Source organism: Somniosus microcephalus, chromosome 5 (assembly GCF_052327205.1).
Source record: "Somniosus microcephalus isolate GS21.2 chromosome 5, FLI_Smic_1.0, whole genome shotgun sequence".
Classification (NCBI taxonomy): domain Eukaryota; kingdom Metazoa; phylum Chordata; class Chondrichthyes; order Squaliformes; family Somniosidae; genus Somniosus; species Somniosus microcephalus.
Genome location: NC_140991.1, coordinates 322,148,664 through 322,161,962, shown reverse-complemented (window position 1 = coordinate 322,161,962; position 13,299 = coordinate 322,148,664). Strand labels below are relative to the sequence as shown.

The window sequence follows — 13,299 nt, the reverse complement described above, 5'->3', positions numbered from 1 at the left end:
TGATCAGGAAGGCCAATGGAATCTTGGCTTTTATTGCAAGGGGGATGGAGTATAAAAACAGGGAAGTCTTGCTGCAGTTATACAGGGTATTGGTGAGGCCACACCTGGAATACTGCGTGCTGTTTTGGTTTCCATATTTAAGAAAAGATATACTTGCTCTCGAGGCAGTTCAGAGAAGTTTCACTTGGTTGATTCCGGAGATGAGGGGGTTGACGTATGAGGAAAGGTTGAGTAGGTTGGGACTCTACTCATTGGAGTTCAGAAGAATGAGAGGCGATCTTATTGAAACATATAAGATTGTGAGGGGGCTTGATCGGGTGGATGCGGTGAGGATGTTTCCACTGATGGGTGAGACTAGAACGAGGGGGCATAATCTAAGAATAAGGGGCTGCCCTTTCAAAACTGAGATGAGGAGAAACTTCTTCACTCAGAGGGTAGTAAATCTATGGAATTTGCTACCCCAGAGAGCTGTGGAAGCTGCAACATTAAATAAATTTAAAATGGAGATAGTTTCCTAGCAGATAAGGGAATTAGGGGTGACGGGGAGCGGGCAGGGAAGTGGACGTGAGTCTAGATTCAGATCAGCCATGATCCTATTGAATGGCGGAGCAGGCCCGAGGGGCCGTATGGCCTACTCCTGCTCCTACTTCTTATGTTCTTATATGTTCTTATGTTAGATGCTGAGAGGTTGTTTCCCCTGGCTGGAGTGTCTAGAACCAGGGGTCACAGTCTCAGACTAAGGGGTCGGCCATTTAAGACTGAGATGAGGAGGAATTTCTTCACTCAGAGGGTTGTGAATCTTTGGAATTCTCTACCCCAAAGCCCCAAAGGACTATGGAGGCTCAGTCTTTGAGTATATTCGAGCACAACCCCAGCCCGGCATGAGGTTGAAAAGGCCATCCGACAACTGAAGAACAACAAGGCCTCAGGAGCAGATGGAATCCCCGCCGAGGCACTAAAGCATGGCGGAGAAGCACTGCTGGCACGAATTCATGAACTAATTTCTCTTATCTGGAAGAGAGCATGCCAGGGGATCTCAGAGACGCCGTAATTGTGACCATCTTCAAGAAAGGTGACAAGTCCGATTGCGGTAATTACAGAGGAGTTTCCCTGCTGTTTGCCACAGGGAAAGTCATCGCAAGAATCCTCCTCAATCGCCTTCTCCCAGTGGCCGAAGAGCTCCTCCCAGAGTCGCAATGCAGATTCCACCCACTAAGGGGCACAATGGACATGATCTTCACTGCACGTCAATTACAAGAGGAATGCAGGGAACAGCACCAACCACTGTACATGGCCTTCTTTGATCTCACAAAGGCCTTCGACACTGTCAACCATGAGGGATTATGGAGTGTCCCCCTCAAATTCGGCTGCCCTCAAAAGTTTGTCACTATCCTCCGCCTGCTTCACGACGACATGCAAGCCGTGACCCTGACCAACAGTTCCACCACAGACCCAATTCACGTATGAACCGGGGTCAAGCAAGGCTGTGTCATCGCACCAACGCTCTTCTCAATCTTCCTTGCTGCAATGCTCCATCTCACCCTCAGTAAGCTCCCCACTGGAGTGGAGCTAATTTACAGAACAAACGGGAAACTGTTCAACCTCCGTCGCCTCCAGTCCAGATCCAAGGTTGTCCCATCCTCTGTCGTCGAATTACAGTATGCAGACGATGCTTGCGTCTGCGCTCACTCGGAGGTCGAACTCCAAACCATCGTAAACACCTTCACCGAAGCATATGAGAGCATGAGCCTCACACTAAACATCCGTAAGACAAAGGTCCTCTACCAACCTGCCCCCGCCACACAGTGCTGCCCCCCAATTATCAAAATCCACGACAAGGCCTTGGACAATGTGGACCACTTTCCATACCTCGGGAGCCTACTGTCAACAAGGGCAGACGTCGACGACGAAGTCCAACACCGCCTTCAGTGTGCCAGTGCAGCCTTCGGTCGCCTGAGGAAGAGAGTGTTTGAAGACCAGGACCTCAAACCCGGCACTAAGCTCATGGTCTACAGGGCAGCAGTGATACCTGCCCTGTTGTATGCCTCAGAGACATGGACCATGTACAGCAGGCACCTCAAAGCACTGGAGAGGTACCACCAACGCTGCCTCCGCAAGATCCTGCAAATCCATTGGCAGGATAGGCGCACCAACGTCAGTGTTCTTGCTCAGGCCAACATCCCCAGCATCGAAGCTCTGACCACGCTCAATCAGCTCCGATGGACGGGTCACATTGTCCGCATGCCCAATACGAGACTCCCAAAACAAGCGCTCTACTCGGAACTCCGGCACGGCAAGAGAGCCCCAGGTGGGCAGAGGAAACGCTTCAAGGACACCCTCAAAGCCTCCTTGAGAAAGTGTAACATCCCCACCGACACCTAGGAATCCCTGGCCCAAGACCGCACAAAGTGGAGGAGAAGCATCCAGGAAGGCGCCGAACACCTCGAGACTCTTCGCCGGGAGCAAGCAGAAGCCAAGCGCAGGCAGCGCAAGGAGCGCACGTCAACCCAAGCACCCCACCCACCCGCCCCTTCAACCACCGTCTGCTTCACCTGTGACAGAGACTGTAGGTCCCGCATTGGACTCATCAGTTGTTAGATCCGTGTGTTAATGGAGACACGGAATGCAGGAGTTGATTAAACAAGTGTTTACTGAACATAGTCTGGAGGTGAACTAACGACACAAGACGCTACACAGGCTTATATACCCGAGTGGTCACTACTGGTACTACAGTATACAGGGCCTTCAAAAACATAGTTCCTCTTAAAGGTACATACACTACAATTCCTCCCCTTTTAGATAAATAGTACATAACATTTTAATTAATCATTAAATAACATTTTTACAAGAACAATAATATACACATTTGCTGAAGTTAATCAATTACAAATTCAGTCTCTCTGGAGGCTTCCTGACTCGGTCCGGATAACGCCTCGGTGGTGTAATAGGTTTCGGTGGTGTTGTAGGTTCTTTTGGCAAGGTCGATTCGGCTTCAATGCCAGTGTCGGGTTCATCTGGTTCCAGTATCACCGGATCGGAGGTAGATACTATGGGTATCTCTGCTTCATCACTAGGTGTATAGAGTTGTGGTGTAGGTTGTCCCTTTTCGGATGACTCTATGATCTGGTCAGCATGGCGCCTTATTATGCTTTCTCCAATGTCCACGGTATACAACAGCGGTCCTAGTCGTGTGCAAATAGTTCCAGGCTGCCATTTCTCGGTACGGTAGTCCCGGGCCAAAACTGGTTGACCTATCTGGAAGGTTCTAGTTGGCCTTTCATTCATGCTTTGAAATTGCCGGTTCTCTACGTCCCTTCTGACGTTTGGCTTGACCAAATCCAGCCGGCATCTTAGTCTTCTATTGAAAAACATCATGGCGGGGGTTTGGTTTGTAACCACATGTGTTGCATTCCTGTACGCAAACAAGAAGTTATCTACCTTATATTGTAGATTTATGTCTTCATTACCCATGGCCTTTATGGCCTTCTTGAAGGTCTGGACAAACCTTTCAGCCAATCCATTGGTGGCGCGATGGTATGGGGCGGACGTGTAGTGCTTAACCCCATTGTTTTTCAAGAACTTCCTGAATTCTTTGGATACAAATTACGGTCCATTATCAGAACAGATCTGTTCAGGCAGCCCATTCCTGGTGAATATGGTCCTTAATACTGTGATGGTTTTTTCCGTGGTGGTGGAGGACATCTTTATTACCTCCGGCCACTTGGAGTGTGCATCCACCGCGATTAAGAACATTGAGTCCATAAATGGACCAGCAAAGTCGATATGTACCCTTTGCCATGGAGATGAGGGCCACTCCCATGGATGTAGAGGGGCTTGTGGTGGGGCGTTTTGGACCTTCTGGCATCCTAGACAGCTCTTGGTCATTTCTTCGATGTCTCCATCGATACCTGGCCACCACACAAACGCTCTGGCTAAGTTCTTCATTTTCACTCCACCCAGCTGCCCCTCGTGAAGCTCCTTTAGCACTCTATCCTTGAGTTTGGGTGGAATCACCACTCTGGATCCACACATCAAGGTTCCTCGGCACACTGACAGCTGTTCTCTTCTTTTCGAGAATGCTGGCAACAGTGGTTCGCCATGTGCTGGCCATCCCTTCACCGTTAAATCGTAGACTCGTGAGAGAGTCGGGTCATTTCGCGTTTCCTTTTCAATGGTAGCATTTGTCACTGGTAGACATTCCACTATGGTCGAGTGAAACATCTCCACTGGGTCCACTGTAGGCGCCTCTTCCTCCGTTGGCAACGGTAGGCGCGATAACCCGTCAGCATTCCCATGCTGTTTTGTTCCTTTGTATTCTATGTCATATTGGTGTGCCCCTAGGAAAAGGGACCACCTCTGTAGCCTTTGCACTGTCATAATGGGAACGCCCTTTTTAGGGTTGAATATGGAGACGAGGGGTTGATGGTCAGTCAACAAGGTAAATTTTTGTCCGTGTAGGTAATGGTTGAATTTCTTCACCCCCCCCCCCCACACCAGGCTGAGTGCCTCCCTGTCGATCTGGGCATAGTTACGCTCAGCTGAGTTCAATGAGCGTGACGCAAAAGCTATCGGTCGCTCCGAGCCATCAGGGAATCTATGCGATAATACCGCTCCTACGCCGTAAGGGGATGCATCGCACGCCGGTCTGATTGGCAGTGATGGGTTGTAATGAGCCAACACTTCCCTGGACGTGATCAAGCCTTTGCGTTTATGGAAGGCACGTTTACAGTCTTCGCTCCATTTCCAAACTACTCCCGTTTGTAGCAGTGCGTTAAGCGGGTGCAGAACCGTCGACAAGTTTGGTAAAAATTTATGATAGTAATTTACTAATCCCAGGAACGACCTTAATTGTGAGACATTTTCAGGTGCTGGGGCCTTTACGACCGCTTCAATTTTTTCAGGTGACTTATGCAACCCTTCTTCGTTAATGACATGGCCACAATATGATATTTGTTTCTGGAAAAATTCGCATTTGGGGCGATTTGCTCGTAGGCCCCGTTCTCTCAGCCTCGTGAGCACCTGCTCCAAGTTGGCAAGGTGCTCGTTGTCATTTTCTCCTGTTACAAGGATGTCGCCTAGGTAGCATTGAGTCCCCGGAATCCCTTGCAGGACTTGCTCCATAGCTCTTTGCCAGATAGCCGGAGCTGATGCCACTCCGAAAACCAGTCAATTGTACTGGTACAGGCCTTTGTGTGTGTTTATCGTGAGACACTTTTTAGAGGCCTTCTCAACCTCCATCTGTAGATATGCCTGTGCTAAGTCAATTTTGGTGAAACGTTTCCCTCCGGATAGTGAGGCGAAAATATCTTCTATCCTCAGAAGAGGATACTGTACCGTGTGAAGAACCGGGTTTACAGTCACCTTGAAGTCCCCACAGATGCGAACTTTTCTCTGTTCTTCAGATTTATCATTATTCAATGTTTTCTTCATGACCGGGACGATGGGTGTTGCCCACTCGCTCCAATCTACCTTGGATAACACGCCTGCTTTTTCCAAATTCTCCAGCTCTGCCTCGACGGCTGGACGAATTGCGTATGGCACCGGCCTTGCCTTAAAAAACTTGGGAATTGCCGCATCTTCCACTTTTATTGAGGCGGTGGCGCCTTTCAGGGTTCCTAGTTCCTGTTGAAACACTTCTTTGGCGTTAGCCAAGATTTCTTTTAATCGTCCAGGTATGACGTCATCATCGTTTTTTTTCTTACTGGTCACCGTCAGTGCCTGAATGGAGTGCCAGTCTAAACGTATCTTTCTGATCCATTCGCATCCCAACAACGGTGGACCACCATCTTGCAGAACGTATAAATACAACTTCTGTATTTCCTTGCCGTTGTATACAACGGGCACCCTTATTTTCCCTCTGGGGTATACTTTCTGCCCCGTATATGTCTTCAAGATAATGGATGTGTCTTTCAAAGGTATATGCGGAAATAGCCGCTCGTAATCCCGTCGACTCATGGCGGTCAGAGTTGATCCTGTATCTAGCTCCATTTTGACTGGGGACCCCGCTATCGTGAGGGTAACCCAAATGGTCTGGTAATCTTCTTTGGCAATTACATTATGTAATTTGAGACAGCTTAGTCTCTTGTTTCTGGAGTCGCTATCGCTCTTCTGGTCTTCGGAGCTACTGTCCGTCATCATTTGTACCTTTCTGTACTTTTCCTTATTGACCTTTTTACTGTCAGCGGATTTCTTTCCAGATCTGCATACACGTGCAATGTGTCCCATCTTTCCGCATTGCCTGCATGCTTTGTCCTTGAACCAGCAGTCCTTCTGGTCATGGGTGGACCTGCCGCAGCGATAACATCTCTTGAAACCCCGTGTCATTTCATGGGTGCCGGAGTCCTGTGGCTTTTGCTGTATCTCTGTAGCTCCTCTTGCTGCTGCTTCGTATGATACAGCCACACTGAAAGCCTTGTCCAGTGTCAAATCTTTCTCAGAAAGTAGTCTTTTCTGTGTTCCTTCGCTTAGGAGACCGCAGACGAATTTGTCTCGTAGAGAATCTGCCAGTCCTGCCCCGAATTGGCAGTGCTTTGACAGCTTTCGTAATTCGGTGAGGTAATCAGCGTTACTTTCATTCTTGTGCTGATTCCACCTGAAGAATTTGAATCGTTCCGCTATCAGCAGCAGTGTTGGGTTTAAGTGCTCTTGTAAGGTATCAACAATCTCCTTAAAATTCTTGTCCATCGGTTTGGCTGGAGTGATCAAGTTTCGTAACAGCCCGTATGTCCTTGCGCCCATCAGATTTAGAAGTACCGATGCCTTTTTATCATCCGCTACTTCATTCGCCTTGCAATATACCTCCACTCTTTCCACATATGTGGTCCAATCTTCCATATCACTATCGAAAGCAGTAATATTGCCAGTCTTCGGCATCTTGAAAATCTAAAATGGCGCTTCCCGCGCTTTTCCTCCATCCCCGATGGATCAAAATGGTGCCTCCCGCGCTTTTCTTTCTTCCCTGCCGAGTTGAGATGGTGCCTCCCGCGCTTTCCCGCCGCTGCTGCCAACGCTGTTCTCCGCGGTTCCCGTTGCGACCCGCAGTTTTTCGCGGTATTTCTATTTAAAAAATTTTTTTATATATCGCTTCAATAGTTTCTCCGTTACTTGGAGAACCGTTCCCGTTGTGGAGCGGACCCTCTGGGACTTTCCCCTCCCTCTGCTCGGTCCGAACGCCGACCTGCTTTGCAGCACCGGATGCGCCCTGAGTGCTCCACCCTCTCTCTCTCTTTGCTTCTGCTTCCCGACTCGCTGCCTGGCCCCGTTGCAGAGCCACCCGATCGACCTCTAGCCTGCCGCAGCCCAGGAAGGATCAGTGCACTACCTGCCACCAGCCTGTTTAGCTGGGGAAACCACAGACTGGAGACCAAGCCTGGCCCTCGTTTTCGAGTTTCTTCGAGTTATTTATTTATTTCAATTTTTTTCTTGCTTCTGGCTTCGACCTTCGTCTGAGGAATCGATCCCCTTGAGGTGCTGCCGAATTGCAGGTAAGTTCATTTCTAACTCGTCGCCACTGTTAGATCCGTGTGTTAATGGAGACACGGAATGCAGGAGTTGATTTAACAAGTGTTTACTGAACAAAGTCTGGAGGTGAACTAACTACACAAGATGCTACACAGGCTTATATACCCGAGTGGTCACTACTGGTACTACAGTATACAGGGGCTTCAAAAACATAGTTCCTCTTAAAGGTACATACACTACATCAGTCACCTGAGAACTAATTTTGAATGTGGAAGCAAGTCATCCTCGGTTCTGAGGGACTGCCTAAGAAGGAAATATTCAAGGCTGAGATCGATAGATTTTTGGACTCTAGGGGAATCGAGGGATATGGGGATCGGGCGGGAAAGTGGAGTTGAGGTCGAAGATCAGCCATGATCTTATTGAATGGCGGAGCAGGCTCGAGGGGCCAAATGGCTGACTCCTGCTCCTAATTCTTATGTTCTTGTAAATGCTGGAGATGTGTAGTGGGGTTGGGGGGTTGTGGAGTCGTGGGGTTGGGGGGTCGTGAGGTTGGGGGGGGAGATGGTGTAAAGTAACGAGAGTGGCTCACTGTCCAATTTAATTTCCCTTTTTATGTGGAGCCATTAAGATTCCCCCCGCTCTTGCCTTTTCCCTCCATCTCCTAGCTGTGTGGTGAAGACCAAGAACTCGCTATGCGGGGAATCGCACGGCTACAGACCTGTAACCCGCCACTTGGTGCCGTAGCGTGTTGGAGTCACCTGTTTCCCCGCAGTGCTAGATTATAAACCAGCTGATGGGCTCCATTGACAATTCTGTTGGGAAATGTCCCGTGCGGTGTTCTACTGGCCCTGGCTCAAGCCCTGCTTGGTGTCCCGTGAGCGGATCTCAGTTGGCGCGCGATGGCATTGGCCTACGGGGCGGGGGGGGGGAGGTGGGCAGCGGTGGGCACGGGGAAGAAAATTAGTCAGGATTCCTGCTCCTGTGTGGATCTGGGGTGAGAATGTGGCTGTGCTACCCTTCCGTGGTCGAATAGCATGTGAGCACTCACCATTTGCGGTCACGCGGGAAGAACTGCCATGTTCACAACGTATCAGCGGGCTCTTAACAACCATAAAAGTACCCCCCTCCCACCACCACCGCCCCCACCCCCCCACCGCGCCCCCCCCCCCCCCCCCAGCCCAGTATGAGGCGCGACCTTTTTAGAAAGGAGATGAGAAAATTTAGGAGGTGGGAGATGAAAAAACCCGGCATATTCACTGATCAATTTTCCTTTTTCTTTTATTCCTTCTCCAAACACTCCTCTCCCCTCCCCCCGCCCAGGTTACCCGGGAGATCCCCTCCGACACAGAGGAAGACAAAAAGACCGACGAGGTTCTTCACTGTCCAGTGTGTTTCAAGACTTTCATATGCAAATATGGACTGGGGAGCCACATGGAGACACATCCGGATTCTACCTTGAGGTAAGCTTGATTCCCGCCTTCTGTGCACAGCACCCGGGATATCTCAAGGGCAGGAGCAGGGAGAACCCTTTCTCTACATATCAGCTTGACTTTTCTTTTTGAAGAATGTAGCTGGTGAAACAATGCGAGTCCTGACCCACTGCCGAGCTCCCGGCCTCAGACACCGACAGACTGGGTAACCAGTGAGATTGCACTGAAGCAACGCTCTGATATTTTTACTCTTCCCTCACAAAAAAAACTAATTTCTGTAGTCGGAGTGTCTGCCTGCCTCAGGATAGGCCGAGCCCCTGGAAAACATTTCAGGTGTTCATCTTATATAAAATTACACAGAATGGACAGCACAGAAACCGGCCGTTCGTCCCAACAGGTCCGTGCTGCTCTTTCTGCTCCACACGAGCCTTCTCCAGTTCTCCTTCATCTCACCCTATCAGTATATCCTTCTATTCCTTTCCCCCTCATGTGTTTATCTCGCTTCCCCTTAAATGCATCTATGCTATTCGCCTGGAGGCTGTTGGGATGAGGGAGGTGGGTTGGGCCGTTGGGATGAGGGAGGTGGGTTGGGCCGTTGGGATGAGGGAGGTGGGTTGGGCTGTTGGGATGAGGGAGGTGGGTTGGGCCGTTGGGATGAGGGAGGTGGGTTGGGTTCAGAGTGCTGATTTAAGTGATTTTTTTCCATAAGCAAAGGTTTTCCCCTGGGGTGGCATATTGGCTCTCTGTGTGTTGGAGGTCCAACACAGCCACACACAGTATTGATCATTATTGAATGAGTATTTTCCAGGGTAGATTCCATCACTTGGGTTGTATCTGCAAGCCCAGACATCTCTGAGTTATTGATGTCTGCAGTGTTAGGCAGTTACCCATGATAGAGGTGGGATGGGGGGTGGTGGTGGGTGGTGTGGGGTTGGGTGTGGGACAGGAGCGTTGGCACTGGGCCACTGCTGTGCCTTTAAGCAGTAGTGGAGCATCCTGGCACCTTCTTGACCATCCCAACTAGCCAGCGTGTTTGACTAGCAGAGTCGCTTGTGAGCCCAGCTTACAGCTCCGAACGAGGGATTTAATTCGATTTCTGCCCAAGGCTGTGTAAGTGTGAGCAATGCAGGTCGCTTTGACATGGTGTGCACACGGCAAAGTGAGCAGATTCTGCTGTTCCTGTTCACACAAGTCCGGCAAGGTGCTTTCAAGCTCAATTAATGGATAATTAGAATACAATTAAAATGGGGAAACTGCGCGCAATAGCTGAATAATTTCCCCATTTTACTAATAGGGGTTCACTGTGTGTAGACGCACCAATGGAGGGGACAAGTTTGTTGTGATTTGCATGGATTTCGGCAGAATGTATATCGAGCAGCAATGTATAGAGAGACTGAACCAGACAATGGCTCTTTGTTTGCTGTGCAGACTGGATTTTAAATCCACCGGCAGTCAGAACGAGTTTGTGGTTTCCTTTGAGTTTTGTGGATTCTGACACAATGTTCGATGGATCCTCAGGTGGATTTAGCCAGGGGCGAGGAGGAAGGGAACTGACATAATACGGTAAACAGCTCTCACTGCGAAATTGTGTTGGAGCAGTGAGCAAGTGCAAGATGTTGGGAGTATCCCAGCGCTCTGCACCCACTGGTACGATACAGATTTTTATCTATGATTCCTTGAATTTTGGATCTGGCCTGTGGCAGCTGAGCCAGGGAACAGGCTGTTTCCCAGAGCGAGTGGGAGGCAGGGAGTGAGAAGGCAGGTGACTCGGAGCCTCTCCTGCACTCCTCCTAGCGGCCAGTTAGTATTCTGTTTGAGACCAGCAATGTTCAGGAACACTCAGTCCCAGTGAAGCCAGAACCCAGGAGAAGCAGCCAGTTCTCTGTGTGTGGGGGAAGGCAGCAGGTGAAACTTTGACAAACCGGTTTCACGGCAGCACGGAGCCGAGTGTCACTCCTTACACAGCCAGCCACTTCCCTCAGTCATCAGTCAGTGCTATCTGTGTGAGGCGTTGGTCACTCTGTATCGCAGTTGTGGTCAAGCTTTTCTGTGTGAACTGTGTGAAGGCCCTTCAGCCCCTCGAGCCTGTTCCGCCATTCAATGAGATCATGGCTGATCTGTGACCTAACTCCATATACCCGTCTTTGGCCATATCCCTTAATACCTTTGGTTAACAAAAAGCTATCAATCTCCAATTTAAAATTAACAATTGACCCCAGCATCAATTGCCGTTTGCAGAAGAGAGTTCCAAACTTCTACCACCCTTTGTGTGTAGAAGTGTTTCCTAATTTCACTCCTGAAAGGTCTGGCTCTAATTTTTAGACTCTGTCCCCTAGTCCCAGAATCCCCAACCAGCGGAAATAGTTTTCTTTCTATCTACCCTGTCTGTTCCCCTTAATATCCGGAAAACTTCGATCAAATCACCCCTTAATCTTCTAAATTCCAGGGAGTACAACCCTAGTTTGTGTAATCTCTCCTCGTATCTTAACCCTTGGAGTCCGGGTATCAAGCTGACCATCCCCCGCCCCCCGCACACCCCCATATTGACATAGACCCTGGGATGCCCCTGGGGAACTCCTGTATTGATACAATCCTGGGGACCCCCGCCACCCCCCCCCCCCCACCGCCCGTCCCCAATTCTGAAAGATGTTAAGTATCCAAAGCAAACCAAGCTATCATCAGAAAATGTGTTTTATTCATGTGCAGCTACAGAGAAACATTCAACAATAACTTGCATTTATATAGCGCCTTTAACGTAGTAAAACATCCCAAGGTGCTTCACAGGAGCGTTATAAAACAAAATTTGACACCGAGCCACATAAGGAGATATTAGGACAGGAAGAGGTCGGTTTTAAGGAGCATCTTAAAGGAGGAGAGCGAGGCGGAGAGGTTTAGGGAGGGAATTCCAGAGCTCGGGGCCCAGGCAGCTGAAGGCACGGCCGCCAATGGTGGAGCGATGGGAATCGGGGATGTGATTCTGAAATTGTGGCTCATTGCTGCAGAACTGAGACAAGCAAAAACCTGGGGTTAAACTCCGGAATGTTGCGAGGTAGCTGACTTCAGTCCGGGCAGGTTGGACACCACAATCGGCCCCAGCGCACCTGGGTCAGGGCAAAAGGAAAATCCCAGTCCAGGGACACCTGCTGGAAAGTCTACATTGGCTTCTGGTCCGGCAATGCTTCCATTTCAGAATTCTCATCCTTGTTTTCAAATCCCTCCATGGCCTCGCCCCTCCCTATCTCAGTAATCTCCTCCAGCCCCACAACCCCCCAAGATATCTGCGCTCCCCTAATTCTGGCCTCTTGAGCATCCCTGATTATAATCGCTCCACCATTGGTGGCCGTGCCTTCAGCTGCCTGGGCCCTAAGCTCTGGAATTCCCTCCCTAAACCTCTCTGCCTCTCTCTCCTCCTTTAAGATGCTCCTTAAAACCTCCCTCTTTGACCAAGCTTTTGGCCACCTGTCCTTTGAGAAAACTCCTGTGAAGCGCCTTGGGACGTTTTACTATGTTTACGGCGCTATAGAAATGCAAGTTGTTGTTGAGTGGGGGTAGTGGGAGAGGCAGGATTGGGGTCAGCAGTGATGCCCGTCGTTGTTGAATAGTCCCCAGCATGAGGCATGGCTTTTGGGAAAGGAAGGGAGAAATCTGTGGGGAGGGGTGGGTTGCACGAGTTGCTGGTCTTTTGGACTAAGATCTCCTGCCCCCGCCCCTCTGTTTGTCTTGGAGCAGTGGTCGGGGCAAGGATTTGATGGGACTGGTATAACGTCGAGTGAAAGATTGCTTTAAAAATCTGTGCACACTTATTGTACTTCAGTCGGTTTTTAAAATGCTGAACAGGTGACGTTGTTGCTGAGTTTTCATTCTTGGCCATTGAGAGATCACTTCTTGATAATGACTCAGAGAACAGGACAGCTGGAAGCTGACAATTTGTTGAGTAGTCGAGTCCTAACCATCTGTGCGCGTGTGTCAGAGGTTATTTAGAAAGCGTTGGAGGAAGAGTCAGGGTCTCTGTGAAAGCTCAGCTCTCTGAGTGTGCGACTGCTACTGACAGTGGAGTCATTGTGAAGGTCGGAGGGCGGGGAAAGAGTCGGGAGTGGAATCAGAGCTTGATGGATGTGGAATTTACAGAGGACCAGCGCTCGCTCCTGCGATGATACCCCTGGCACTCCACAGAAGTGAAAGATGCCACACTGACCTGTTAGAGAACCAAGCCAGCTAAAACCACAAGTGACGTGGACAGAAGTTGTCAGAGTGGCCATTTGTGCGAGCACATTTGTCCATTCCTAGGACGCTGTAATGCATTTAGTTTTCAAAATTGTTTCTGACTCTGACGGGTTGTGTGTTAAATGTGTAGCAACGCCATTGGGAATGCGGAGTACGCACAGGGTCTCTGCATTAGCAAAATAAA

The 13,299-nt window shown here is 49.6% G+C and overlaps 1 protein-coding gene across 6 annotated transcripts in view; it reads left to right on the top strand.

Annotated features, from left to right (window-relative positions):
- The window catches only part of rreb1a (ras responsive element binding protein 1a), a 282,712-nt gene that overhangs the window by 221,024 nt on the left and 48,389 nt on the right, over positions 1 to 13,299 (top strand). For all 6 annotated transcript variants that reach the window (XM_085989338.1, XM_085989341.1, XM_085989337.1 and 3 more), the window contains one exon: positions 8,782 to 8,921. In XM_085989338.1, coding sequence (XP_085845464.1) covers positions 8,782 to 8,921 — 140 coding nt within the window. The remainder of the gene's footprint in view (positions 1 to 8,781; positions 8,922 to 13,299) is intronic.